This window comes from Lutra lutra, chromosome 5, assembly GCF_902655055.1.
Source record: "Lutra lutra chromosome 5, mLutLut1.2, whole genome shotgun sequence".
Taxonomy (NCBI): Eukaryota; Metazoa; Chordata; class Mammalia; order Carnivora; family Mustelidae; genus Lutra; species Lutra lutra.
Window position 1 is genome coordinate 27,648,439 of NC_062282.1, and position 25,879 is coordinate 27,674,317.

At 44.6% G+C, this 25,879-nt stretch overlaps 1 protein-coding gene across 7 annotated transcripts in view; it reads left to right on the forward strand.

Moving 5' to 3' along the window:
• The window catches only part of RAI14 (retinoic acid induced 14), a 139,211-nt gene that overhangs the window by 77,461 nt on the left and 35,871 nt on the right, over positions 1-25,879 (forward strand). For 3 of the 7 annotated variants that reach the window (XM_047728905.1, XM_047728910.1, XM_047728911.1), the window contains exons 1-2: positions 7,071-7,203; positions 7,335-7,465. In XM_047728905.1, the coding sequence (XP_047584861.1) occupies positions 7,150-7,203; positions 7,335-7,465 (185 nt within the window). In that variant the 5' untranslated portion in view covers positions 7,071-7,149. Of the gene's footprint in view, positions 1-7,069; positions 7,204-7,334; positions 7,466-25,879 lie in introns of those variants that run through there. The other 4 variants (XM_047728909.1, XM_047728907.1, XM_047728908.1 and 1 more) reach the window with 2 other exon arrangements.

Sequence of the window (25,879 nt, forward strand, 5' to 3'; positions counted from 1 at the left end):
CCCATAACCTGCTCAAGATCACTTAGGTGGGAGGTGGGGAGCTGGGGAGCTGGGATTCTAGCTCAAAAGCACCAACCTCTGAAGCCGTCTCTCATTCTACACCAGCAGCTTTTGGCTTTCGCTTATGGGTGGACTGGGGATAAGGGTTTAAGCCAGAGACCCTTATGAATTGTGTGCGAGCTCTGGCGTGTTTGTGCCTTATTCTGAGAAGAGCCCGTAATTTGAGCAGATTCTCAAAGGGATCGGGGAGACCTCATTCAGAAGCATATTTTGGCTCCAGGCTGCTGCCTTCCTTTTTAGACACGAGGAAACAGCGTATGTAGAACACAGACTGTCCAGAGGCACTCGGCGCTCTGTTGATTTGACCAGAAAGTGAACCGAAAGCCTTCTTTCTAAACAGTGCACGTGTGCGAGTGTGTGAAATAAATCACATATAGAGATAAGTGCACTAAACGAGAATGTAGCATTTAACAAGTGAACCTCTGTGGAACCACTAACCAGGTCACAAGCTAGAGCACAGGACCCTAGGATACTCCCAGGTGTCCCTCCCGCCTCAGATGGCCTCCCTTCCAACTCCTATTCTGACTATTAAGGCAGACTCGTCCTTGCTTTTCTTCATCAGTTTACCCTCCAAGCACGCATCCCTAACCAGAGGGCTCCGTCTTCCCTGTTTTCACCCACGTCTCTACACTATAGCGAACTATAGTGTTCTATGTCGTGCTCTTTCAGCCATCTTGTTTTTTTCTCCGTCCCTGTTGTGTGCTGCTGTACTTTATTCCTTCTGTTGCTTGATAGGTTTTAATGTTTCTTCTGTTATCGGACATTTGATTATTTTTCATTTCTGCCTGTTATGAGTAATGCCTTTATTAAAATTCTTCTACACATCTTAGACACAAGTTGCATGTACGACTCTCAGGGAAAGCATAGTATGTATTAAGCTTTTGTGAGAGACAAAATATTTAGTCCTACAAGGAGAAAGTAAAGAATTCTTTTCGTCTCCCACCCCCTTCCTTCGTGCTTCTGTGGGTAGCCTTTGCATAATTTCCACTTGTCCCCAGACTTGGACTAAGAATCAAAGAGCACACTTGAACCTGAGTTCAGGGCGCTGACTGAGATCTCGGGGATCAGAGTCTCCAGGATGAGGCATGGGTGATTCTCGTGACTGGGAGACAGTGGGTTCACCCTGATGAATTGATAAGACCCGGCTCGTGGTTATGAAGAGGCTCGGAGAAAGTGTGCCTGTGATTAAAATATTGGACAATTGGCTTTAGAATATTTAACGGAGTAGAATAGTTAAGGGAGTTGGATTTATTTAGCCTATTAAAAAAAAAAACCCAAATCATGATTAAATAGTTGTTTGCTAAAGAATGAAAGTTTAATAATTGCAAAAAAAAAAAATTGCTAAGACAAGAGAGATTTAGGTTAAGGAAGAGGAGGGTATTCCAGCTAAAATCAGGTACCGAGCATGTGTTAGGTACCAGAGGGGCAAGAAATAAAGGCTGTTGTCAGTGCCTTTAGGGAGCCAAAGACAAGGAAACAAAAACAAGCAGGCACCGAGCTCTGGAACGAAGGACACAATATTTCACCGAGTCTAGACTGTGGGCTTCAGGCAGCTGAGTAGGCGGCCCTCTGAGACACCATGGAGGAGAGAAGCAGACAGAGGCTACCACCTAACGCTTGAAGAGCCTGCAGGGCTCCGGGTAGGCTTTAGAAGGAAACCTTTTCTTAGGCAGATGGGATGACAGAGCATTCTAAAGCAGTGGCATCCGATGTGTTTTTCCGGGAGTCCCCAGTAAAAATATACATTTTATGTCACCACCCAGGATGTATACATTATCAAAAGTCTCGTAAAACATTTAACTTTATTAAATATGATAGCATCTGATGTTTGCTGTTTTTCTCCAAGCTCATTTTTTGTAGATGTGGGATGAACCCGCTTGCAGGTTGATTAGCACCATTCTGAGGGGACCGGGAGCCCGTGTGGATGGAGGCAGAGCTAAGCGGCTCTATGGGAGGGAGTGCCATTTAAAGGAGGGGATTTCCATGGGAAGTGGTGAGGGGGGAATGGGATGTTTGTGTGGTGATGGGCTCTAGAAGCCTGTCCCGATTCTAGAGTATGAATGAATTACCTTGGGTTGTTATGGCAAAATTTTCAACTTCACCTATCATATGATCTGCTTCAGGCACCAAATGGTTTTCTCTACCCACAACCAACCCTCCAACTGTTTCGGCACCAACAAGGTGTCCCCCCGGTGCACTTCAGTTTTGACACTAATGACCTTACGGTATCGTCAGACCCCAAGTTAAGGGGCTCAGTCCCACAAAATTGCTCCCACTTTAAATACCGTTTGCAAGTCCCGGGCCAACTGGACATCTGAACAACTAGCTATAAAGTCGGTGGTGGTGGTGGGGGGGTGTTCCCACAGCCCACTCCTCAGGTTTGATCGTTTGTGAGACGGCTCACAGAACTCAGGCACTTTGCTTAGTATTACTAAGTTTATTATAAGAATACAAATCAGGAATAGCCAAATGGAAGAAATGCACAGGGCAAGATAGGGGATGTGTGTGTGGGTGCGTACGTGCAACACTTCTACTCCCTCTCCAGTGTCATCCTCCCCGCAGCGCCCCGATGTGTTCACCAACCTCGAAGTTCAACTCTCTGGCTTCAGAGTGGGTTAAGTCTTTGTGGAGGTTCCATTTTATAGTCATAATGGATTAAGTCATTGGCCATTGCTGATTGACTCAGTCTCTAACCTGGAGGTGGAGTTAGGGCTCAGAGTTCTAACCCTCTAATAACATGGCTGATTCCCCCCCACCAACCAGTCCCCATCCTGAAGCTATTTAGGGGCTTCCAGCCCCTAATACCATTAGCTCATGTAAGGGGGCTTATTATGAATAACAAAAGATACACTTTGCCCCCCCCATCACTTGGGAAATTCATGGATTTTAGAAGCTCCAGTGCTAGGAACCAGGGACAGAACCAAATCTATAATTCTCATAGCATAATATCACAACCTTACTCTGGCCAGCCCTCCTGTGAGACAGTAGATTGGCCAAGATAACTTTTGATGCTTGGTTTCAGTGTAGTACCACTCAGCAGAGGAATAGAGGGAAGAGAAGAATTTGCTTCTGGATTCTCACAGAGCACAAACATTAAAAGTATTTATTAAACATCTGTTTTATCTCATCTTGTGATGGCCATGGAATTTTTGGTGTGGAATGCAGCACTGGGTAGAATGGTTTTATGAGAGAAAATACAGGGATGATCTCCACGGACGGGTTTAGGAGAGGAAGGTGATAGCACCTTGAAAGCCATGCTTTCTGGAAGAAACATGGTACAGCCCGTGCATATCAGAATGCTTACAAGTATCACTGCTTGCCTGGCCCAGGACTAGAGAGCTCAGTCATGTTAACGTCACCTCCTTGTGAGTGCTGGCTGACAGTCTGGGTAATGTCATTTCAGAATCTGGATTTAGAGATTAGAGAGAGGTTAGAGAGAGGGTTAGAGAGAGGTTAGAGGGTTAGAAGACAAGTTGGGAACCTTTTTGCCTCCACTTTTAGCATACTTGGGAGAATTTTAACAGTAAACTCTTACTTCTTTCTCATTTCCCATCCAGTGGTCTGTGTTCTCCCCCAGTTCTTCCTCAGGTTTGCTCCTGCCTTCCTGGTTTGTTTTGAACTCTTCTCTTGGCTCAGACTCTAAGGCCAATATGTATAGCACCCATCTGTTTCCTTCCTGCCGCTTACCATGAACCCCATCTGCAGCACAGACAGGTTGAATGGTGGTGTGGATTATTTATTAAATCTTTGTGTGTGGGTAGCCCATTTTCTGTCCATCTCATCTGTTCTAACAGACAAGTAACTTTTGGCCTGCAATAAGGAGAAACTAGATAAAAGAGAAGAATTTTAGATCTCAAGGGATGTGCCATTGACCTTGTCCTCCAGTGGTATGTGGGGGGGCATCTTTCTTGCTGTGTCCTCTAGAAACTGAACTCTCTAAATATCCATATGTAACTAATTTTAGGGAATCCGTAGAACCAGATTTTTCTTTACCCGAGTTGAGTGCCTTAGCAGCACTGAAAAGGAAAATCCTTTCATGTGGCCTTTCTTTGCTTAAGTACTTTCGGTCATATCCTCTGAGGCTTAATATCCTTTTGATCTTCCCAATCCAGTTTTAATTTGGTCAGTTGAAATTAGGGAAGGATTTAAAGACAGCACTAATAATGTGGCTTTGGGATAACGCAGGTAGGAACCTTTGGTCCTGAATGTACTTTGATGAATTTTTTTGTTTTGTTTTGGCTTGTCAAATGCTGTCTGGGGGAAATAAACTTCAGTCTGTTTCTTGGTGTTTGCTACATTTTGTTCTTAAGTAAAACTTCCCATTCTATGTTTTGTGTTCTTCTGCGGTAGGTTGTCTGGTTTATCATTGAAGATAAAACCTAATGTCATCTCTGAGAGTGTATTGATAGTAGCAGAAGTGTGGATGACATCGGCATAGATGCGTTCTTAACTTATTAAAAGTATTTAGAGAGCTGTCATGTAGAGCTGCGCTGTCCTGTATGATAGCCTCCAGCTACTGGCACTTGAAGTCTAAACTTAACAATTCAGTTCCTTAGATACACAAGTCACATTTCCACTGCTCAAGAGCCATATGTGGCTAATGTGATATTGACCATTTGGGCCTGATAATTCTTTGCTGGGGTGGGGTGAGGGGCCGTCCTATGCCATGTGGAATGTTTAGCAGCATCCCTGGCCCCACCTAGTAGAGGCCAGGAGCATCTAGTCACAACAATCAAAAATGTCTGCCCAGATTGCCACATGTCCCCTGAGGAACAAAATCCTCTCTGGGTGAGGATAACTTGCTTATTAGTTCATCCAGTACAGATAAAAAACATTTCCATGAACCAAGACAATACTGTTCGAGAATAATCTCCAGCAGAGTTTGGTTGGGGGGCATTTATAGATTAAGCATTTTGAGCTTTAGAGGAATCAGATTAGTCATCTGGTCCAAAGCCCTGGGAAACTGAGGCACTGAGTGTAAAGTTTCGCAGGCGAGGTAAACACAACACCAAGCAAGGTGGGCGCAAGGCAAGATTTATTAAAGGTACTCTCTGGTGAAGTTTCAGGGCTCGGGAGAAGGGGAGCCAGGAAAGTCGTGCCGGGAGGAGGTGGTGGGCACTCTCAGGCGAGGTTCTGAGACTAGGAAAGGGGAAGTCAAGGAAGTCGCACTGGGAGGGAGTCGGTGGGGGTCTTTTATCCGGCCAAGGTAGGACATGGGCTCACGTCCATATGTGGTAGGGTATTTGGTGATTGGAGGGTATGGCATGGGGGGTCCTGATACTTCTGTTTCCTGCATAGGTATCGGGTTACCTGTGGAGACGTGGCCTGGGCATACATCCTTTTGGCAGGAGAGTCAAGGGTTAAGGAAAAGGGTTGGGGGTGGGGGGAGGCTGGAAGACCTGGCCGGTGATCATTTCTATTGTTCCTCCTGCACTCCCGAAGCCCTCTGACCCAACTTTGAGAGGTTTGGGGGGACTTAACGTCCATAGCATGGATGTATCAATCTAGACTGCTAGAATTCTAGTTCATGCAGCCTAGAGGACAGACTTATGATTATCATATCAGCCCATTCCCTCATTCCTATGTTCTCGCACTTAGTGGTGGCTCTGGGGAGGACAGAGTCCTGAGAAATGGGAAGGGCCCAGTCCTGAGCCTCGAAACAGATTCCTTACCTTAACCTTGTGCACCTCTATTTTACTCCTCCATGACCTGTGGCTTTCTTTAAGGCTGGAGTTGGAGGGGTGTCTGGGACATCTTGTAGACCCACCTTTGCTGTCTCAGAAAGTGGAGCCCTGTTGGGTTTCCCAGTTACGTCAGTGCAGAGAGATTGGGAACATGCTGCTTGGGCCATGGAAGGTTGCAGTCCTGTAAAATTTCCTTTTTGTTAACTGTTAAATTTCCAGTATCTCCTCTGTTGGCTTCCCTGCAGTGGTCCATGGGCAAACCTTTAAAAGGAAATGCCTGGAGGTTTTTGATCTTCAGAGATCACGAGGAAGCAAGAGAGCCCTGCAGAATGTTCTGGGGAGGGTGAAGGAATCTCTCTAAGGGTGCTGGTATCCACAGAAATTGGGGCTGGAAAGTAGGCTTAACTAGGAGGGATCTAGAGGGCAGGCCGGCCCGCAGAGTGACCCAGTGGCCCCAGGATGTGCCCCAGGATCTCATCTCCCTGAATTAATCCTATATACCTCCTACACCTCCCCATGACTCTTCTTCAGTGACTGATTTTATTCTCTCCTCTGTTCCAAAGGCTTCAGTAGCTCACTGCTTCCTTTTCACATGTGAAACTTCTTGGCCTTCTTCTACTCAAGGCCCATTTGCTTTTGTATGGCGATCTCCTCTTTTCCTTTGTAAGAGTAAAAACCAGTTTTTATGCACATGAAAGCTTTATTGTTGCCGTGGTTCACGGAATGATTCTGTCTGGGGCTTGGGCTTGGCATTGGTGGAGGCTTTGCTCCAAGCAGCTTGATGTTTAAGAGGTCACTCAGGAAGAAGTTTTGTTTCTTTTGTTTGTTTGTTTCTTTCTTTTTTAATATTTTATTTGTTTATTTGACAGAGAGATCACAATTAGGCAGGGAGGCAGGCAGGGGAGAGGGTGCAGGCTCCCCGCTGAGCAGAGAGCTCGATGCGGGGCTCGATCCCAGGACCCTGAGATCATGACCTGAGCTGAAGGCAGAGACTTAACCCACTGAGCCACCCAGTCGCCCCGAAGTTTTGTTTCTGATGATACTTTGTTGAGTTGGTAGCCCGGACAGCTACTTAAAATCATTACGTAGCTCAAAAGTCAAGGCCCAGGGAACAGGCCAGAAAGAGTGGCAATGAAAGCAGGCAAAGAGCTGTGTGTAAATAAACCCTCGAGTAACCTTGGGCTGTGGGCCGGTTTGGTGCTGTAACACCATGGGCCCAGTGAGCTGTGGCCCGGGTCAAAGGCCAGTATCCTGAGGAGCCAGCTGTCAGAGTTTAGCTGCAAACAAGCTAATGTGTAAACTTGCCTCCAGGTCTTTTCAAGTGGCTTCATTTTCCCAGCCTCACTGAGAAGAAGGGACTTTATTTCAGGGTTTGCTGACCAGCTGCTGTTCCATCGAACTGTTGATGTTTTCCTTTGGGAAACCAGTCTTCTTGAGTGTCTCCCCAGGGAAGGGGAAGGTATCCGATTTGGGGACAGCTTTTGATTTCAGTGACGGGAGGGTGGGGACCGGGAGGACCGGGGTCCTGCTGGTCAGTGTGACTGTGGCCACTGTTGTTCACCAGCTCTGTGTCTCCCCTTTGCTCCACAGACCAACGAGTGGAACAAGAATGATGACCGGCTGCTACAGGCTGTGGAGAATGGAGATCCTGAGAAGGTGGCCTCCCTGCTGGGCAAGAAGGGGGCCAGTGCCACCAAGCACGACAGCGAGGGCAAGACCGCGTAAGCTCAAAAGATTGGTTGCTAACTGTAGCGATTCTGGCTTCTCGAGAGTGTTCTCTGGAGTCCTTGGGATCCATGAGGGAACTTCACAAATGCCTTGAAGGAGACTTTGTGAAATGACTGTCATCTCCCGTTCCTACCCCTCATGTTAAAATGTGTAGGAGGATATTTTCAATTGGTTCCTGTCTCTTTAAGTTCCAAATTGCACACTGGGCTTTTCCGTCAGTGGCTATATTTGTTTTCAGGTGTAACCAAAGATTGCACCAGAGACGAAATAGAACCAGATTGCAACCAAGTGATACGTGGGGAAGGAATTCTGTCCTACATTAGAAACAGCATAAAAGAGGGTAATTTTTTCATAACCCTCAGGCCTTACTATTTATATTGTTACTTCCTTTAAAACCCCTTCCTTAATGTTGATCAGTGATTACATGAGTAGTGTGAATTTTGCATTATACTTTGCCGTTGTTGGTACTCTTGCCTGCCATAATTAGAATTATAGATTTGATTAAGGGGTGTGTGTGCGTGTGTGTGCGCGCGCGCGCGTGTGTGTTTATTTGTATCCATGCTTTCTCTGGTCATATTGTAGAGAGGTCATTGACTGTAGCCAAGCAGACTTCTAATCTGGAATTCGTCACTTATGAGTCGTGTAGTCTTTGAATCTTAATTTATTCAGTTTCAATGGGAGATGACAATATCTAACCACTAGGGTGATTCTGAATATAAAACAAGATCCTGACTTTGGTTAGGCACCTCCAGAAGAAGGTTCTGAGACAAAGATTTGAGTGTGAGCTGTTTCTCTAGTCAGTGCTCCCAGGAGCACACAGGAAAGGCCTGAAAGCCCAATGGTTTGTTACTGACGGGCTCCTGCTATGGGCAGCTGGAACCCCATCCTGCTAAGACCTTTGGGAGTCCCTTTTTAGACTCAGAGGAGGGGTTGGCCACCTCTGGCCCACAGTCTGTTTTTGTAAATAAAGTTTTTTGGGGGGCGGTAGAGCCAAATCCATTACATAGCATTGGCCGTGGCTGCTTCTGCCCTGCAAAGGCAGGTCGGAGGAGTTAAGGCTTACAAACCCCAGCATACTGACTCTCTGGCCCCTTGCAGAACTAGTGTTCGTACCCCGGGTTCCAGGTATGCCTGAGAGTTACCCAATCCAAGGGGTAAGGAAGCTGGGGTTTCTGTTCCTAATCACTTGTCCCTCCAAGGTGGAGCGCTACTTCTAGGGCCCATTATGATCGCGGGCGGAACGGGTCCAAGAGATTAGAAAAGGGGCACCTCGTAGCTATAGGCACCCTATGTAAAGAGCTGGCGATGGCCCCCAGTAGGAACCTGATCAAGCCAGTTCCCTTTCTTTCTTCTCCTCGATAAGTGGGTTCTCGATCCTGGCAGCTCCTGGCCGAGACTCACGTGGGGTACTTTAAAAACATACCGATGCCCCAGGCACTCCAGATGTTCAGAAACATTTCGTCAACGGAGAGGCCCAGGGATCAGTATTTTTCAAAGCATCCCATGCCAGTTCAACCAGAGAGCACCATCGTCCAGAGATGAGATTGACTCTAGATTGGTTGACAGATAGTGAGAAAAAAAGGCAAATTTTCAGGAGAAGATTGAGCCTCACATTTGAAAATTTTGTCAATGAAACCCTCTTCCTGGAACCCGCTGAGTCCCACAGCCTGGACACCAGTTCTGTTGTTGGGGGTCAGGCTTGGTTATATGCAAGGGGAAGAGGGAAGTGTTCTCACTCGGATTGGGGTCTGGTTCCCTAAGAGCCAGGCTCGTGCTCTCCACCGAATCCCCAGGCTGAGCTCCTCGCCATCAGCCTGAGTTTGACTTCCCAACTTTGCAAAGCCCTGTGTCTTGGGTGTGGGGCCCAGGGCCACGTCTTGGTGGATTCTGATGCAGGAGGCAGGGTGAGGCAATGATCCTGTTGAATGAGTTGCCTACTCAACCTTACATAATGCTTTGTTCTTAACCCTCTTGCAGTCTAGATTGTAATTTCCTTGACAAAAGAGTCTGTTTACCTTGTAGCTCATCCCTATAGTGACACCATCTAGCCCCCTGCTCAGATTACAGATACTCAAAAAAGATTTCTAGAACGCGTATTACCCTTTTCCCCCAGGAGAGGCCACACTCCTAAACCTGCCGTGAGAGTTTTGGACTCTTCTTGTCTGCTTCTTGTCCCGCTCGAGCTCCCTGGGTTCCTGCGGATCCCAGCTCCCACAGCCTCCTACATCCCTCCAAGAGAGACGGCAGATAGATGTTTCTGATAGTTTTGTCCAAGACAGTACTCACGAAAAAGAAGGTGGAAAATTTAGGTTAGCAGCTTAGCCACAACTGTGATCACATTAATAAATTTGTACCTTTTGTTAATAAGATGTTAATTATGGTCGAGTAGATGGCCAGGTAGTTCATTTCTCTTTCTTGTTGTGGGAAAATATACATAACATCAACCTTACCATCTTAACCATTTTAAAAAGTGCTCATTTCATTGACATTAAGTGCATTCCCAGTGTTGCGTGACCATCAACCTTTAGTTCCAGAAATTCTTCATTGTCCCCAAAGGAAACCTTGTGCTCCCTAAGCAGTGACCCTCCTCAGCCTGCCTCCCTTCCCCTGGCAACCACTAATCTGCTTTCTGTCTCTGTGGATTTGCCTATTCCGGAGATTTAATATAAATGGAATCATACTATTGGACCCCTTGGCTGAGGGTTTTTTGTTTTTTTTTTTTAACCAAGTGTAAGGTTTTCAAAGTTCATCCTTGCCGTAGCACAGATCAGTTCTTCATCCTATTATCTTTTTTAAAGATTTTATTCATTTATTTGAGAGAGAGAGAGAGAGCACAAGCAGGGAGGAGAGGGAGAATAAGGCTCCCTGCTCAGAGCCCGATGTGGGGCCTGATCTAGGACCCTGAGATCATGACCTGAGCTAAAGGCAAATGCCTAATCGGCTGAGCCACCCAGGCGCCCCATTCTCTTACCTTTTAATGGCAGCAGTGAGTACGGCAGTTAGACCAAAATTACTCCCTCTCTTTTGCAGATGGTAAAACCAAGGCTCATGGGATCTGCCTCTCCCTGAATTAACTCCAGAACCAGTTCTAAGTTCTACCCTTGCCTTCATAATTACAAGTCTACTTTTTTCTTTTCCTTTTTTTTTTTTTTTTTTTTTTTTTTGCTTTGATGACTTCTGTGTAGAAAGTTAGAGGAACTATTAAAAAAAGGAAGAGAAGGTCTTTCATTATTTTTTCAGTGGAAGATTTTTCATAAATAATCATCTGTTATTTTTCATAAATAATCATCTGTTAATATTTAACTTTTCTGCTTGGCATAGTCCTTATGATGATTAAAGTTGCTAAGTGATAACTGCAAGGGTTGAATTGTCAGAGGCCCCACCCGGTTCAGTCTATCTCGCTTCATAGTTTCATTCAAACCTGGTAGTTCTGGTATCCAGAAGAAGGGGGCGCTGTGGGGTTGGACACCATGCCTCCTGTCCCTTTGGCGGCATGGAATTGGGCCCGGCCCAGAGCTCTGTTGTAACAGAAACCCTAAGCAGTGTTGTTCTCCTGGCTCCTGTCCCCTCACCTCTGGAGGTCTGCACTTCCATATTTGGGTTAGTCGAATCCGTGCATTCCTGCCCGAGTACACCTGTGTCTCCCTCACGTTTGAAGATTTTTCTCGAGCTGTGGAGACTTCTCCTTTGTCCTATCCCGTTCTCGCCAAATGCATTGGTTGGCTAGCATGCAGACCAGTAAATGAGTCTGTGGCAGACCGAGGCAGCGGGTCCCCTCTGCTAAAACTCTTGGCTGCACCGGCCCTGTGGAGTTTGCTGGCTTAGCATTCATTTGTGGATGTGTATGGAGGGGTTGGCAGCTGTCTCCATAGGTTAAGGCCAGGCACACACTTGGTTAGGTCCTTGCCTCATCCTCTGCCTACTCGTTTGGGTTTACTCTTTGACTTATCCACCTCCCCGTCCAATTAGACTGGAGGCCTCTTTTCTAACAAGCTTTTGTACTAACCCATTTTATAGTTCTGTTCAGTAATGGACAATGTTTTCCTCTTGCCAGACAACCTTGTCCTGATTTGGGCTTTCCAGGCCCTCCCACTGGCCCTGCCATGACTCCACTTGCCTTCTACTGCCATTACTCTTGTCCTTGACCTTCTTCTGGAGGCAGGGCTGTTGGCTCCCTGCCGTCCCCTCCTTTGCCCAGGTTCGGTGTCCAGTCCAGAAGGCCTCTGCTCTGATATTCTCAGTTCTTTTAAAATTTTTCTTCTCTCTGAAATCCTGGAATCTTGATTACAACTTGACTTATTCTACGGAAAGAACAAGAACAACAGAAAAGGCTCTAGAGCTTTAAAAAAAACCCCTTTGTTGTCTGAAAGGCTTGAATCCCTTATAACACAGTAAGCTCCCTGAGAACAAGGATCACGTGATTTTTGTTGTTGTGTTGGGGTCTCCCACAGTTCTGGGCAGAGAAGAGGCATTCAGTCAGTATTTGTGGACGTGTCTTTTCAGCATGACACTTATGGAGAAAACACTCTTTGTTAGTGATAACTCATGGGTAAATTGATTAGGAGTAGATTAACTTGGGGTTCAAGAGGGAAAGAACTATTCTGGTGGACAGCAGAACCTGAAGCTGCCCTTCTCCCCGCTTCCAGTGCAATTGAAAGAGAGAAATACTCAGCCTTTACTACCTAGAGAACCAGCTAACCCTGGGAAATAATGAGGTGGCAATGGCTGCCATCTTGGTGGACATTCTCCAGAAGCCTCCACAACCCAAGGTCAATGACCAGAAGGGCGGTTTGGTAATTCTTCAGACTTTGAGTTTCTTTCTGCCACATTTCCTTTAGGGAAAGCGAAGAAACTTTATCTGAAAATTTTCTGCCTCTAAAACTGATCAGAGAGGGGTTAAAAAAAAAAAAAAGAAAGAAAGCAATCGGATGACTGGAATTCATTTAGGAACAAGTAGAAGAAGGGTGCTGTCTGGAGTCAGAAGAGAACACAATAGAGCAAGGCAGAGAATTATAGCTGCAGCCTGTGTTTATGGGGTCAGGCTTGGCTTCCTTGACCCATCTGTTCTCTCTCCATGGTGGAGGTGAGGAAGTGGCAGGATATCATTGCCCTAAAACCTCTTACCATAGAACAGCCTAATTGCTTCAAGATGCTTTCCCCCACATTTAGATATGCATTTAATTAAAGTTATGTATGTTTGCCTTAGGAACAACCAGACTAAATAAAATCACTGCTGGGACTATGATATTTGAAGAAATACCACCCAGGCATGTGTGATAGACATATATAGGGTGTGGATACGTGGTCCACATTTCAGAAACCTGATCTTTTTGTTTTGAAAGCAAAAACTTGTGCTTGTGTTTATAGAAGACTCCGTGGAACTGAAATATAAAATAGGGGAGGTAGTCTTTGAATTCAAATCAGGACAATAAAGGGCTTCTCTGTCTGGAGGCTGGTTGCACTGTTTTCCTGTTTTCTCAGAGTAGGGATACAGCAGTTCAGTCATAGACAGCAAATCACTCTGTCTGGGCTGCCTTCTCCAGCTCTCACAGAGGGCTGCCAAACTCATTTACCTAAAACTGCTACATACTTGGTGCCTAACCGCAGCCTCCTTCCCTGGGAAGTTGCCTTCCAGGCAAAGTCACCCTAGATCGTTCATAAAACCTATTGGTATCTGACAGAGGGATAAACTGAAGGGTTTAATTGCTCTATTGCATATCAACTTTGCTTCGGGTCACATAGATTTTTGAAGGTGATAAGACTTCTGTTCCTACCTGCCACTGTGCCCAAATGTTTGTTCAACTAACCTACCAGTTGGGAGGTACTTACTCCCTTTCCTGCATGTAAAATATTCCAGACTCTTGTAAGCGTACACAAAAGAAGGAAGAAAAATCACCTTAGCCCACAAAATACGTAGCATCTACGAGAAGAAAAGACAAGTGTCGAAGGAGACAAGACGAGTGAAAACATGGGATGATGATTAGGTGTCAAACTACAAAATACTAACTGTAAGGGGTTCAAGCTGGGGAGAGACGGTGCCTCACCGGAGTAGCCCAGAAACCTTTCCTGCCTGAGGTGTGATGTCAGGTGGCCTTGAGAAGTGGACGGGGTGGACTGTGGTGGGTATGGGGTCAAGGAGGACAGTGTAGGTATTGATCATAGCATGAATAGAGCCTTTCCCACATTGAAAAGGAAAGCAGTGACACCACAATTATGGTTTCCTTCCCTTCTCTAAGAGCTTATTGGAGTTTCAGTGCCACCAGAATCACCTGGACAGCTTTGAAAATGCTGACGTCACCCTCAAACACACCTATGTGATAGGTGGGGGGTTCAGAAGGTGTGGAGTTTTTTAAAGCACCCAGGTGACTGAGAACTCCGGTTTTAACATTCCACACTGAGACCCCAGGTTCCATAGCCCCCAGCTTTCTGACAGGCTGTACCCAGTGGTGGGTTCCAGGTGGGTTGGGGAAGGCCCAGGGAGCCATGGTGATCCCCACGCCACCTCCCACCCCTAGCAGGCACACATGTACATATATGTATACATAATGCTTGGGCACAAAATAAAATGACAAATTTGGGCTTAAGGTCAATTATGTTAAAGTAACATAAGACACCGGGTTTTTAAAGAGAAATAGTATATTGTATGTTAAAGCTGAGCAGATCTTAGTGCAAAATTGTGCTTTGGAAGGAAGACTTGAAACCACAGTAGTGCGAATTGATATAGACTTGGAAATTAAGAATTACATTGATAGGGGTGTCCAGCAGGCTCAGTTGGCGGAGCATATGATGTCGGGGTTTGGAGGTCGGGCCCCAAGCTGGGTATAGAGATTACTTAAAAATCTTAAAAAAAAAAAACAAAAAAAAAAACTCCAACGTTGATCAAGTATGGGTAGGATCACAGGATTTTTCAGTTTAAACCTTTCCTAAGCTGGGTTAAGGATATTGAGAGTGAAGGACTTCAGACACACAAATGGGTCATTGTGGCTCAAGGTTGAGGGAGTCTGGCTTTACCCTTCCCTCCATTTCTCCGGCCATATCCTCCTCCAGCTGGATGACCCCCACACTCAGAGGTCAGGAGAGCCTGGGAAGTGTGGTTCTGTGTGATAGCAGAGCAGGGGCGGATGGGCATGGATCTCAGTGCGTGCAGTGACTTCTGCTCATTCTAAACCCGAGAAAGAGAGAGAGAGAGAGAGGTGGTGTTGGGGGGCCCTCCTGGAGCAGAAGGTTCTCATGCTGACAGCAGCCAGCCACCTTACAGTCAGAGGCCTGTAAGATCCCTTGGCAAGTGCCCGGCCTTGAGAAACATTTGCACTTTATCACCTGGGGCCCTGAAATTCGCGCTTCCAAAATCCACCCCCAACCACCACTCATCCACCAAGCTTTGGTACCATTCAAGGCCCAGTTTTATGAAGCCTTTCCTAATTTCCAAAGTGGCTGAGCTTGCTCTCACTATTGCCCTCTTAAACCTCCAGGGATATGATGGGCCTTGGTTACCTCTGTATGTATCTTATCCCTGTTGTTAGACTATCAGGGTTAGAGCCCAATCTTATCCAGTTAATAAGAAAGGAGATGTTATTAACTATGTTAATATTGCATGTCCCACCGCCCGGCTAGGGACTTTTCTGTGTGTCATTCGTTCAATAAACAGTTCATTCCTTCACCCATTTTAAAGACCCTGTCAGTTTCCCATAGGTTTTTCTCATACGATGCTCTCAGTCACCCTGGTGTACTTTATGAGCAGAGAGTGTGGGTCAGAAAGCTTTGGGAATTAGTGCAAATCACCCCCATTCTAGGCTCTAGGTTCTAGAGTCTGGGGGGGTCTTTCATGAATGTAAGAGACAAATCATTGTCCTAATGGAGATTTCATAATGCCCAAGTGCTATTTCCAGACCACATTTATGAAACCAAACAATCCTTCAGGAAAAGAACCAATGCCCAGCTTAAATGTCATGGAGTTTCTTAGCTCTGAGTATGTGGTCTTTCGTCTCAGTACTGCCCCCACTCCACCACCCCGTGCCTCGCTGCCTTGTCCCCAGGAGAGCTCTGTCCCGGAAGCCCCACTGCTGATTCTGTTTGCACATGGTAGGCACTTAAAGGACAGTAATCCTATTTTTATATCCTTTATTTTCTTTATGCCAATCACCTTTTATTATATCTATCTGAAACATCTAGCGGGAGAAGGCAGTCAGTGTTTGCTTTCCTCAAACTTTCTGCCACATTAGTTGCTAACAGAGGTGGTGAGCAGGTCCCTGTGGGAGCTGCTTCTGAAATGGCTGGGAGCCCCATGGCGGCACTCCCCTGCCTGCAGGCGTTTGTCTCTGTTGCCTATAGAGTTGATCGCTGGGATTGGGTAGAATTCTGGTTTTCAAGGCTTTTATAACTAGATGCTCTTAGACAGTCCTGCCTTCCTAACCCTCAGATTATAATCTGAAATGGAGATCCAGATCTTGTAGGATTAAGAATTATCCCCCCGTAGTACCTAGTGTGAGTTAAAACTCGTTTGATCATAGGGACCAGATGAGTAAACTGAGGCCAGTGAATTTGAGTCTGTTCACTGTGCCATATTTGAGAATGGCAGAGTAGAGACCCAAACCAAAGAACACTGACTTTGAGTTCACACTTCTTCCTGTCATGCAAATGTTCTAAAAATGGAATATGTCTCGGAATCACCTGGGAAGGACTTCTTAAAACATATCGCTGCCTCCACCCCAGGGTCTGGACAGGATCCTAAGAATCTGTATTTCTAACAAATGCATCAGGTGATGTGATCCTGCTATTCTGCGGACCACGCTTTGAGAATCACAGTATGATACGATGTTGGGAGACAAAATCAAACTTCTTATAACCTAAGTTTTGAGATTACAGCCTGAGAAAAACACTGTCCTGCCAGCTTATATGTGCCTTGGTTTAAGGAAACACAGCAACTTCAGACTGGAAAATCAAATTTAAAACTAAAGATTTGCATTATCGAAAAAAAAATCACATCTACGTTCCATGAAAATTGCAACAGGCAAGACAAAGTCTGTGCCCGTGCGGTCAACTGGGGCAGATGACACGTGCTTCTTTAATGTAATACCAGGTGCACTGAAGAGAATGAAGGGGCCAGAGGCCACACTGAATCAACTTGGAAAAGGAGGGCCTCTTTGAGCAGACCCCTTCCCCAGAGCGGATTGCTGAGTGGAATCAGAGGTCAGGCCATGCACTTTCGTGGAACTGGTGTTCCGGGGGAGGGAACAGCAAGGCGCAAAGCCCTGAGTTGGGAGAGCATTTGATGTGCCCAGTAAACGGGGAGAGCTGCAAGGTGAGGTCAGAGTGAAAGCTAGGCCCCCTCAGGTAAAGCCTGGAGGATCAGGGGAATTTGGATGACATCCTAATTCTGAATAACTTAGCTTCCTTGATTTAATATGATTTAATATCCTTTCTTCCCCCTCCAGAAATAGGTCTTACCAAAAGAATGCAATTAAAGGATAGGTGATTTTTAGGTGTTTGGAAGATGCTGAAGCACTCTAGGATGATGGAAAGCTGGTTATTGTTGCCATGAAATGTTTCTGAACCTCACTGACCATAGCAACTCCTCTCTGGAAAATAAAGGTTTTGGTTTATTTATTTATTTATTTGGTTTGTTTGTTTCTTTTTTTATTATGTTCAGTTAACCACTGTATAGTACATCATTAGTTTTTGATGTGTTCAGTGATTCATTAGTTGCATATAACAACAGTGCTCATCACATCATGTGCCCTCCTCAATACCCATCACCCTGTTACCCCCACCACCCCCACAAAACCAGTTTGTTTCCGAGGGTCCATAATCTCTCATGGTTCGTCTCCCTCTCTGATTTCTCCCCCTTCAGATTTTCCTCCCTCCCCCAATGGTCCTCCGTGCTATTCCTTACATTCCACGTATCAATGAAACCATCTGCTAATCGTCTTTCTCTGCTTGACTTATTTTACTTCGCATAATCCCCTCCAGTTCCATCCATATCAGTGCACATGGTGGGTGTTCATCCTTTCTGATGGCTGTGTAATATTCCATTGTATATATGGACCACATGGAAATAAAGGGTTTTAAAAGGAAAGAAGGAGATGTGGGTTTATTCCAGAGAAACTGCTCTTCGAGCCAGGGCTGAGAATTCAGGTCCTGCTCTTTTACATATTTTTACTAACCTCTCTGAGCCTCAGTGTCATCATCTGGGAAATGAGGATGTTGGATCAGCCTATCCTTCTGGAACCTCCTAACACTCTGGGACTCTGGGTGTGGCTGGTGCCGGTACAGTTTGCTGTGTGGTCATTTCTTTGTGTGGGCATGAGGGTTTGCTTGACTTGAGGAGTGAGAGTCGGTTGCAGAGGCAGTGGGAGGGTGGGAGAGCTGAATGAGGTGGCCCGCCTGTTGCATTCTTGACCCGACTGCCGGCCCCTTTGGGATCGGGAGCTGGGGTTGCAGTGAAGGGAGCAGTTGGGTTTGAGAGAAGTTCTCTATGAATGAGTACACTGAAAAAAACGGGAGTCATTCTAAAAGGAGGCTTGTGAGTTTGTATTTCCTCCAAATATATGCTTCAGCTGGCAGTCAGAAACCAGAAGAATTGTTTATTACTCTGGAAGGTAGAAGGAACTTTCCAGGCCATCACTCATGGGCTTCTGAAGAGCAACAGCTCAAATCCTCTTCGGGTTAAAGACTGGAGAAATATTCCAGCCTTGTTCCGAGGCATTTATTTATTTCGGTCAGGTTTGCACAACTCGCTGAGTGCTTTTGTAGGAAATGGAAGCTCCGTGGCGGGCTGTGTTTGCTTCAACACTGAGACCGCATTCCCAGCCGTCCAGGAGCACATGCAACCAAAATCTGCCCCAGTGAGGAGACTGTATTTGCTTTTTCGGTCAAATACCTCCATTTTTTTTTTTTTTTAAAGGATCAACATTGTTTTTCAGCATTTTTAAATTTTCATTTATTTATTTATTTTTTAAAGATTTTATTTATTTATTTGACAGACAGAGATCACCAGTGGGCAGAGAGGCAGGCAGAGAGATAGAGGGTTCCCCACTGAGCAGAGAGCCCGATGCGGGGCTCAATCCCGGGACTCTAATAAAGATCAGGACCTGAGCCGAAGGCAGAGGCTTTAACCCACTGAGCCACCCAGGTGCCCCTCAACATTGTTTTTTTAAAGAGCAGCACAGCTGGTAAATTGCAATGTTTCCCAGTTTGCCCGTGATTTAACATACCCCGCACGGTGATAACGTGCCGGCCGTAGGGGCAGAATGCCTCGTTTAGTTCCCCTGCTTCGTAGTGCTGGGACTTGGGGCAGGTTACCAAACTCCTCTGTGCTTCCGTTTCCAAGTCCTTCTTGGGGGAAATGGGGATAATAGTTATCCTTCCCCTGGGCTGTCTGGGGGATGTAATGAGTTAAAGCAGAACTCATTGTGGAGGCCAGGGGTGCCCCAGGTGGGGCAGAGAGAGAGAGAGATCGGGAGTCACAAAACTCATAAGCACAGAAACCTTGGGAACTTTCCAAGTGACAAATGCAGAGAAATTCCTGGTATCAGTAAGCAGCAAAGGGATCAAAGTGGTATTATGTAAATCTTCAGGCTGCTCTGTGTGTGCTCCTTTCAGTTACTTCTCTGTGCACTGGCCCAGCGGAGTTGTAGAAGCAACGCGGAACATTCCCTATTATAATGAAACTTAAAAGAGTGTAGATTCCTTTTTTTTGTGGAACATACCCACAAGATTGGTTTTAAGTCCAAGGGGATTGTGCCTTCCCAAGAAGGGCAATGAAACAATGGGCAATGTGACAAAAATGGTGGTGTGAGGTTCTTAACTTGTCCTCCACTTAGAGTGGGGGTTCTCCAACTTGAATGTGCAGGTGGATCAGCTGGCAAGTTGTAAAACACGGTTTTGGATTCAGGAGATGTGGCATGGGGACTGAGAGCCTACATTTGTAATGAGCTCCTGGTCTGTGAACTTGACTCTGAGTAGCTCAGACTTAGGCTCTTGGAGAGCCTACCCTGCTGTGTCCCTGGGCAGTGACGAGTGTCCCTGTCACCAGACTGAGGGGTGGGGGTCAGAGGAGCAGATAAAAAACTTTTATACCCTTCCTTCCTCTTCCACTGAATTCTTGACCTGTCTGAAGAGAGAAACAAGCCAACAAAATCTCTCTCCTAAGATTCTTTGCTATATGGACTCTTGAATGGCGTTTCTTGTCTTCAAGAAGAACGACCACACCTATTTTTAATGAGGAATAAAAGCCCACGTGGAGACAATGCCAAAGGATATTCTGAATTTGTTCTGCATTTACTCTTTTATATTCCTCTAAGGGGAAATTTCAGCTGATAATTAACTGAAATAACTACTTCAAAGGGTTCATTAAGAAAGACTTAAACGTTGCTTCTCTGGAAAATTTAGGTTGTAATTAAATTCCCATCTCTTAAATAAAAATTTGCCAGGCAATAGCAAGTCTTGGCTGGAATGCAGAAAGATTGGAGCCCTCCTGTATCGTCGCTGGCATTGTGAAATGGTGTTTCTGCTTTACAAACTAGTCAGGGGCTTCTCAGTTCAGTGCGGGTGCCACTGGGCCAGCAGTTCCACTCCGAGGTATATACCCATAGAATTAAAAACTGGTGTCCACACAAATGCTTGCACAGGAAAACTCTAGCGGTACGATTCATCGTAACTGACAAGTAGAAACAACCCAAATGTCCATAACCATCAAATTGATAAAGAAAATATGACCTGTCCATACAATGGAATATTTTTAAGAAAGGGATGAAGTAGAGATACATGCTACAACATGGATGAGCCTCGAAAACATGCCAAACATAAAACAAGCCAGACATGAAAGGGCACCTATTGTATATGATTCTGTCTTGGCAAAATGTCCAGAACAGGCAGAGCCATAGAGCCAGAAAGTAGCTTAGTGATTGCCAGGCTTGGGGGGGACATAGGAACAGGAAGTGACTCCCAATGGGCATATGGATTTGTTTAGGGCAGTGAGAGTGTTCTGGAATTAGATAGTGATGATGGTTGCACAACTCTGTGAATATACCGCAAACAACTGAATTGCACATTCTAAAATGGTGAATTTTATGGTATATGAATCATAGCTCAATAAAAAGATTAAAAGTGACTCATGTTGTTTTCTCAGTCTTTAATGTGTTTTAATAGAATTATATTTTAGCATTATACATTTATTTTTTATGGTTTATCAGAGTTTCTCAACCTGGGCCCTGTCAACATTTTGACGTATTGACATTACTGGCATTTTGGACTGGATCATTGTGTTTGGGAGCTGTCCTGGACATTTTAGGAGGTTTCGCAGCATCTCTGGCCTTTATACATCAATGCCAGTAGAATACGCCCACTACCTACCACCCACCCCAGGAATGATCAAAAATATCTCCAGACGTTGCCTGATGTTCTTTCGGTAGGGCAGAGTCACCCCCAGTAAGAACCACACTGGTTTCTCTTTAGAGATCCATGAGGGCTTTGTTTATTTGCCATGTGTTTCTCGTGCTCAGCACACTGTCTGGCACATAAATACCCTGGTATCGTAGTATAAATATATGAGTGAGTTGTTTTATTTAGCTATAGCAGTACTTACAAAAATATACAACTCTGGAAATATGAAAACTATCCAATACTTGGATTAGCTCCACGGCCTGAGAATTAACTTTGTCGAGACTGTTTTGGCGTGAGAGGGTGGCGTTGATCACCTATACTACTTTGCCTCCCCTGACCTCCCCCAGATCTGCAAACTCTCTTTGGAGGTGTTTTCCATTAGCAGCCATCCAGGACCCAGGACATTAGAGGCTGCCAACCACGCTCTTCATTAGTTGTGTGTGACTGGGGGCACCATCTGCTCCCTAAGCCTTCGGTAACCCCTAGATGCCCACCTGCAATCCAGACAGGGCGGCCCCCAACCCACCAGTCACCTGGATGGCCGCCACCCAGGACGCCTCCATTTATCAGTCACCGGGTAAGAAAAGAAACCTACTCACTGTCATTTACAAATCCGGGTTCTGCCAGTGACTAATCATGTTTTTCCACCCAACTGAACCCAACTTCCCCCTTGAGTATCTTATTAAAAATTGGCCCTGCTTTTTGTTCCCATTCAGAGGCTAAATGCTAATGACTGGCTGTTGCCAAATCCTGTTTTGTGGATTATCACTTCCGTGAAAGGTGCCAGAATGTTAGCAGCTCAAGTGTGAGCTTCAGACAAAGCTGGTCTTTGGATGGCTTTTTTTTTGTCGTCTACAACTTTGTTCCTGAGTTTCCATTCAGTGGAGAGGCACATCAATTTTATTCTTTCCCTTTCCTTCTTTATTTCCTAAGCAGTGGTGGTTCTGATGTAACTTCTAGCCCATCTTTTCTAGAATATTGAAACAAAACCTTTTATGAAGCAACACATCCTGGACTCTTAGCCTTGCCTTTTGCTGATGAGGTCCTAACAAGTGGTGGTTTGTGGTGGGGGCGGGCATTTACCATGTGCTTCATATTTTGCTAAGTGCTCTTCCATGTAAGTCATTGATCCCTCACAGCCCATTTTACAGAGGTGGAAACTGAGTTATGGAGACCTCTTGCCCAAGATCACACGCTAATAAATGGCAAAACACAGACTGAAACCCATTCAGTCTGAGCCCTTAAATACTACATGTCTTACCTACCCAGTATCACATTTTTTGGTGATCCTTTCTCATTTGACTGTGTATATTTGTCGTTCCTCTAAGCTCTAAGAAAGCTGTAATGTTAGAAGGTTTGTTTAATTTTCAAAATCATGACTATTAGGAGATTCTGAAGTTAAAAACCTTAAAATGACTGGTTGTCCAAACTAAATACACAACAATAACAGCAATGTCATTTTCCCATCTTGCCCTTCTGTGTAGTGGCATTTACTCCACTCCTGATTAAGAACTTCTTTCTAGGGACAGGGATGGGGAATGAGAAAAAGAAGACAGGGCTCTATCTTCCAGCCGCTTTCTCTCTAAGGAGGATTAAACACAATGGCACAGCTCATTTTGCTGGTAGTTGGTTGCTGTTCAAGGGTAAGGCAACTAGTTCTTAGTGCTCCCGTGTATAAGAAATGGGTTGCTGGGAGGTTGCTGACAGAGTCATGTCATTGCTTCATCTGTGCCTTATTTCTCTTGCATTTGTACAGCTTACATAAAAACAGGACAAAAGCTAAGGGCACCTGGCTAGCTTAGTGCGTAGAGCATGTGACTGTAGATCTTGGTGAAGGTTGTGAGTTCGAGCCCTGTGTTGGGCATAGAGATTACTAATAAAACTAAAAAATAAAAAAAAATTAAAAAAACTAAGTCAGTACACTGGTCATTTTGGTCATTTTGGTTTTCTTTTATGTGGTAGTTGGTTTAGCAAACTCACGTTATAGACCCTATGTCCCAAGTCAGGTAGTAAAATGATTTTCTGACAAATTCTATGGCAGCAACACATTAGATAAGAGGGAGGTTATTTTAAGGAGTTTGAGTGGTCAACAGATACCAAAATAGCTACATGTCTTGGTGGTTATATTTCCTCTTTCTAAATGTAGCTCACAGATTATTTTATAGTGCAGTAGTGTGGTAGATACAGTTAGTATATACTGTGTAGAGTACCATACAGTATATAAACAGAGTATAGAATATAGCATATGGTATTGAAGATTTTACTAAACCTTTTTTTACTTCCAACTCACTACTGAAGAAATGTTATTCCACAGTGTATGTGCATAGACTTACGAAGGCGTTCTCAATTTGAGAACCTAGTTGTAGCCCGTACAACTATATGTGCTCATATGTATTGTGGATAGTCTTTCAAGACCAAATCCAGTTTAAAATCTCAATTTTAGCATTTCTTTATTGCACGGTGGGGTATTCTGGACTGCATGTGGTGTTCATTTAAGTCCATTGTTTTCCTGATCCTTCCAGAGCTTTACTTTTGAATCTTTTAAACTGATTTCTACTTAGGCCTGACACTATAACCGAAAACTCTTTTGAAGTCCCATATCATATTCTGTATAATTAATGTGATTTGGCACATTCTCCCATCAAAGTTTTTTAGCCAAAATGCCCGACTCTCTTAAGTAGTGAATTACATGTGGGGTAAAACCTTTTTCAAAAAGCCTTAGTTTGCCCCAGTAAATATTTAATCAAATAATGTCCAGAGGAACCTAACAGTTCACCCTGTGGATGGTCACACACAGAATACCCTGGTGTCAGTGGTGTCCTCTAAGGTCCCAATAAGAAGGAGCACCCTCAGGTAGGATCATTGATAACCCTTTAAGAAAGGAAGTATTTACAAATTTGTGGTCAGAATTAAATCAGCAGGGTTGGAGAAGGAACCTTGAGCCAGTAACAGTGGGAATTTGTTCCAGCATTCTCTCCCCTCCTTCGTGCCCCTCTCCCCCCACCTGAAGGGACCGAGAATACGAGAGAGAGAGAGAGAGAGAGAGAGAGAGAGAGAGAGTAGTTCCCAAAACCAAGAGAGAGCTACAGCTGTAGCTTCAGGGCAACTGGCCCCCAGAGCTGTGAATTTCATAGTCTTGAGAGCCAGTATGTGTGGCCTGGCAGGGAAGGAGTAGAAAGGATAATGCCCTGAACTCTCCCTTCTCATCCTCCTATCTCTCATAAGTGCCTCCCATTAGTGGAACCCAACCAGAAGCCAGAGGATAAGGCAGCCCATTAAATGCAGTCCATAAAAGGAGTGCTTCCGGGGCCACTGACCCAGGGGGTAAAAGTGGAGGGCAAATCTGGAGGGGCAAATAGATGATGCACAGCATTAGTAAATATTCCCTAAGAGCAAACTTACATGTGTTTCTTGGCTTTGTGTGCATTTTCTGGAAATACGTACTCAGAATGATGGTCCATAGTGGAATTCTTTGTCTGGGAAAATGAATTAGAAACTTCTGGCTAAAGTGATCAACTCTTCCCTTTTCTGCTTTTCATGTTCATCCCTTTTCTCTGAGAAACACCTTGAAATCATGATATATTTAATTGAATCACAACAATTAAGAATGATTTTACTAGCTAAAAACATCATGCAGTATAAAATTACAAACATGAGTACCTGTCCTTATATAATCTATTTCTAATTATTAGTACTTTGTTCATTTTATCTATAGAGGTGTGAGTGCTGAAAGTTTAGGTCAAATATATGGGGATAAAGTTGTGAAAGGATCTCATTATTCTGTTTTCTCAGTAGGACACAATATTCTGCAAGAGAATAGATGGAGGGTTCCCAGAATAGAGGGAAAAAAGTCACTCCCTGATCCAAACTGTAATGAGAGACAGTACAATGAAGCTATGTACACACACACACACAATTTATTAAATCATATGCAGTGAAACCTTAACTAACTGGATCCCTCAATAAAATGTGTTATAGCCATCAAAGATGGGTATAAGGGCTTTTATTTTAAAAAGAAATGTCTAAGAAAGGTTCTGCCTAAGATTGAATTTTGAGCCCAACTTCCTAGCACCTCAGTTCTCCTGCCTTGTTACAATTCTTGGCCTTCTAAATAAAGATCCTGAACCCTACATCTGTGGAATAGTATTGTACCTTCGTCAGAATGTATAGCAGAAACTTACAGTCATGCTTCCTCATCACATGTGTCTGTAATTTCAACCCCCTGGGAATATTGTATGCAACCCAGTGACACTCCAGGAATCCTCAGAGTAGGAAAAATACAAATAACACATGCGGTGGGGGGTTAGTAACTAGAAGGGATGCGTGGAGAGCTTTTGGGAGTGCTGGCAGGAGATACAAGGAGGACTTCTGGGTCTCTAGCCATGTCTGTGTCCTTATAAAAATAAAATGGGTATATTCCATTTGTGGAAATTGATCAGGCTCTATAATTGTGATATGTGACGTTTTCTTTACATATGTTGTACTTTAATCAGACGTTACATATCCGTACACATGTATGTCTATATTGTATGTTTGCGTGCTAATTACTTATCCTGGTACTTTTATCTTTAGCATAGGATAGGGCTGTCTTGCTCAGGTAGTTGATTTAGTTCTCCTCTGGTCATAGAAGATGGCAGCTTGAACATCTTAGAAGCAAACACACAAACATGAAGAAAAGAAGAGAAATATTAATGAATATTAGGGATTAATAATCTGGGGCATGCAGATTAAAAGCCTTAAGAGGGTGAGATCAATAATTGAGGTTCTTAATGGTGACTTCATGTCCTCCAGGGCAATTAAATTATGTAACATACACTGTTACTTATGCTGAAAAAATTTTAGAAACCTTCCAGCCAGATCAGTTAAAAGAAACTTTGCCTGAAGGTGAACTTGACTTACTGTAGATTAGGTTAGCCCAACAGTGCTGAAAGCAGGGGTTTCACTGTACTGCCTTCTAGGGAGGTTCTTTTGGTTGAGTTGTATTTAACCAGGAGTTCCATTTAAACAAGTTACGACGGTCCCAC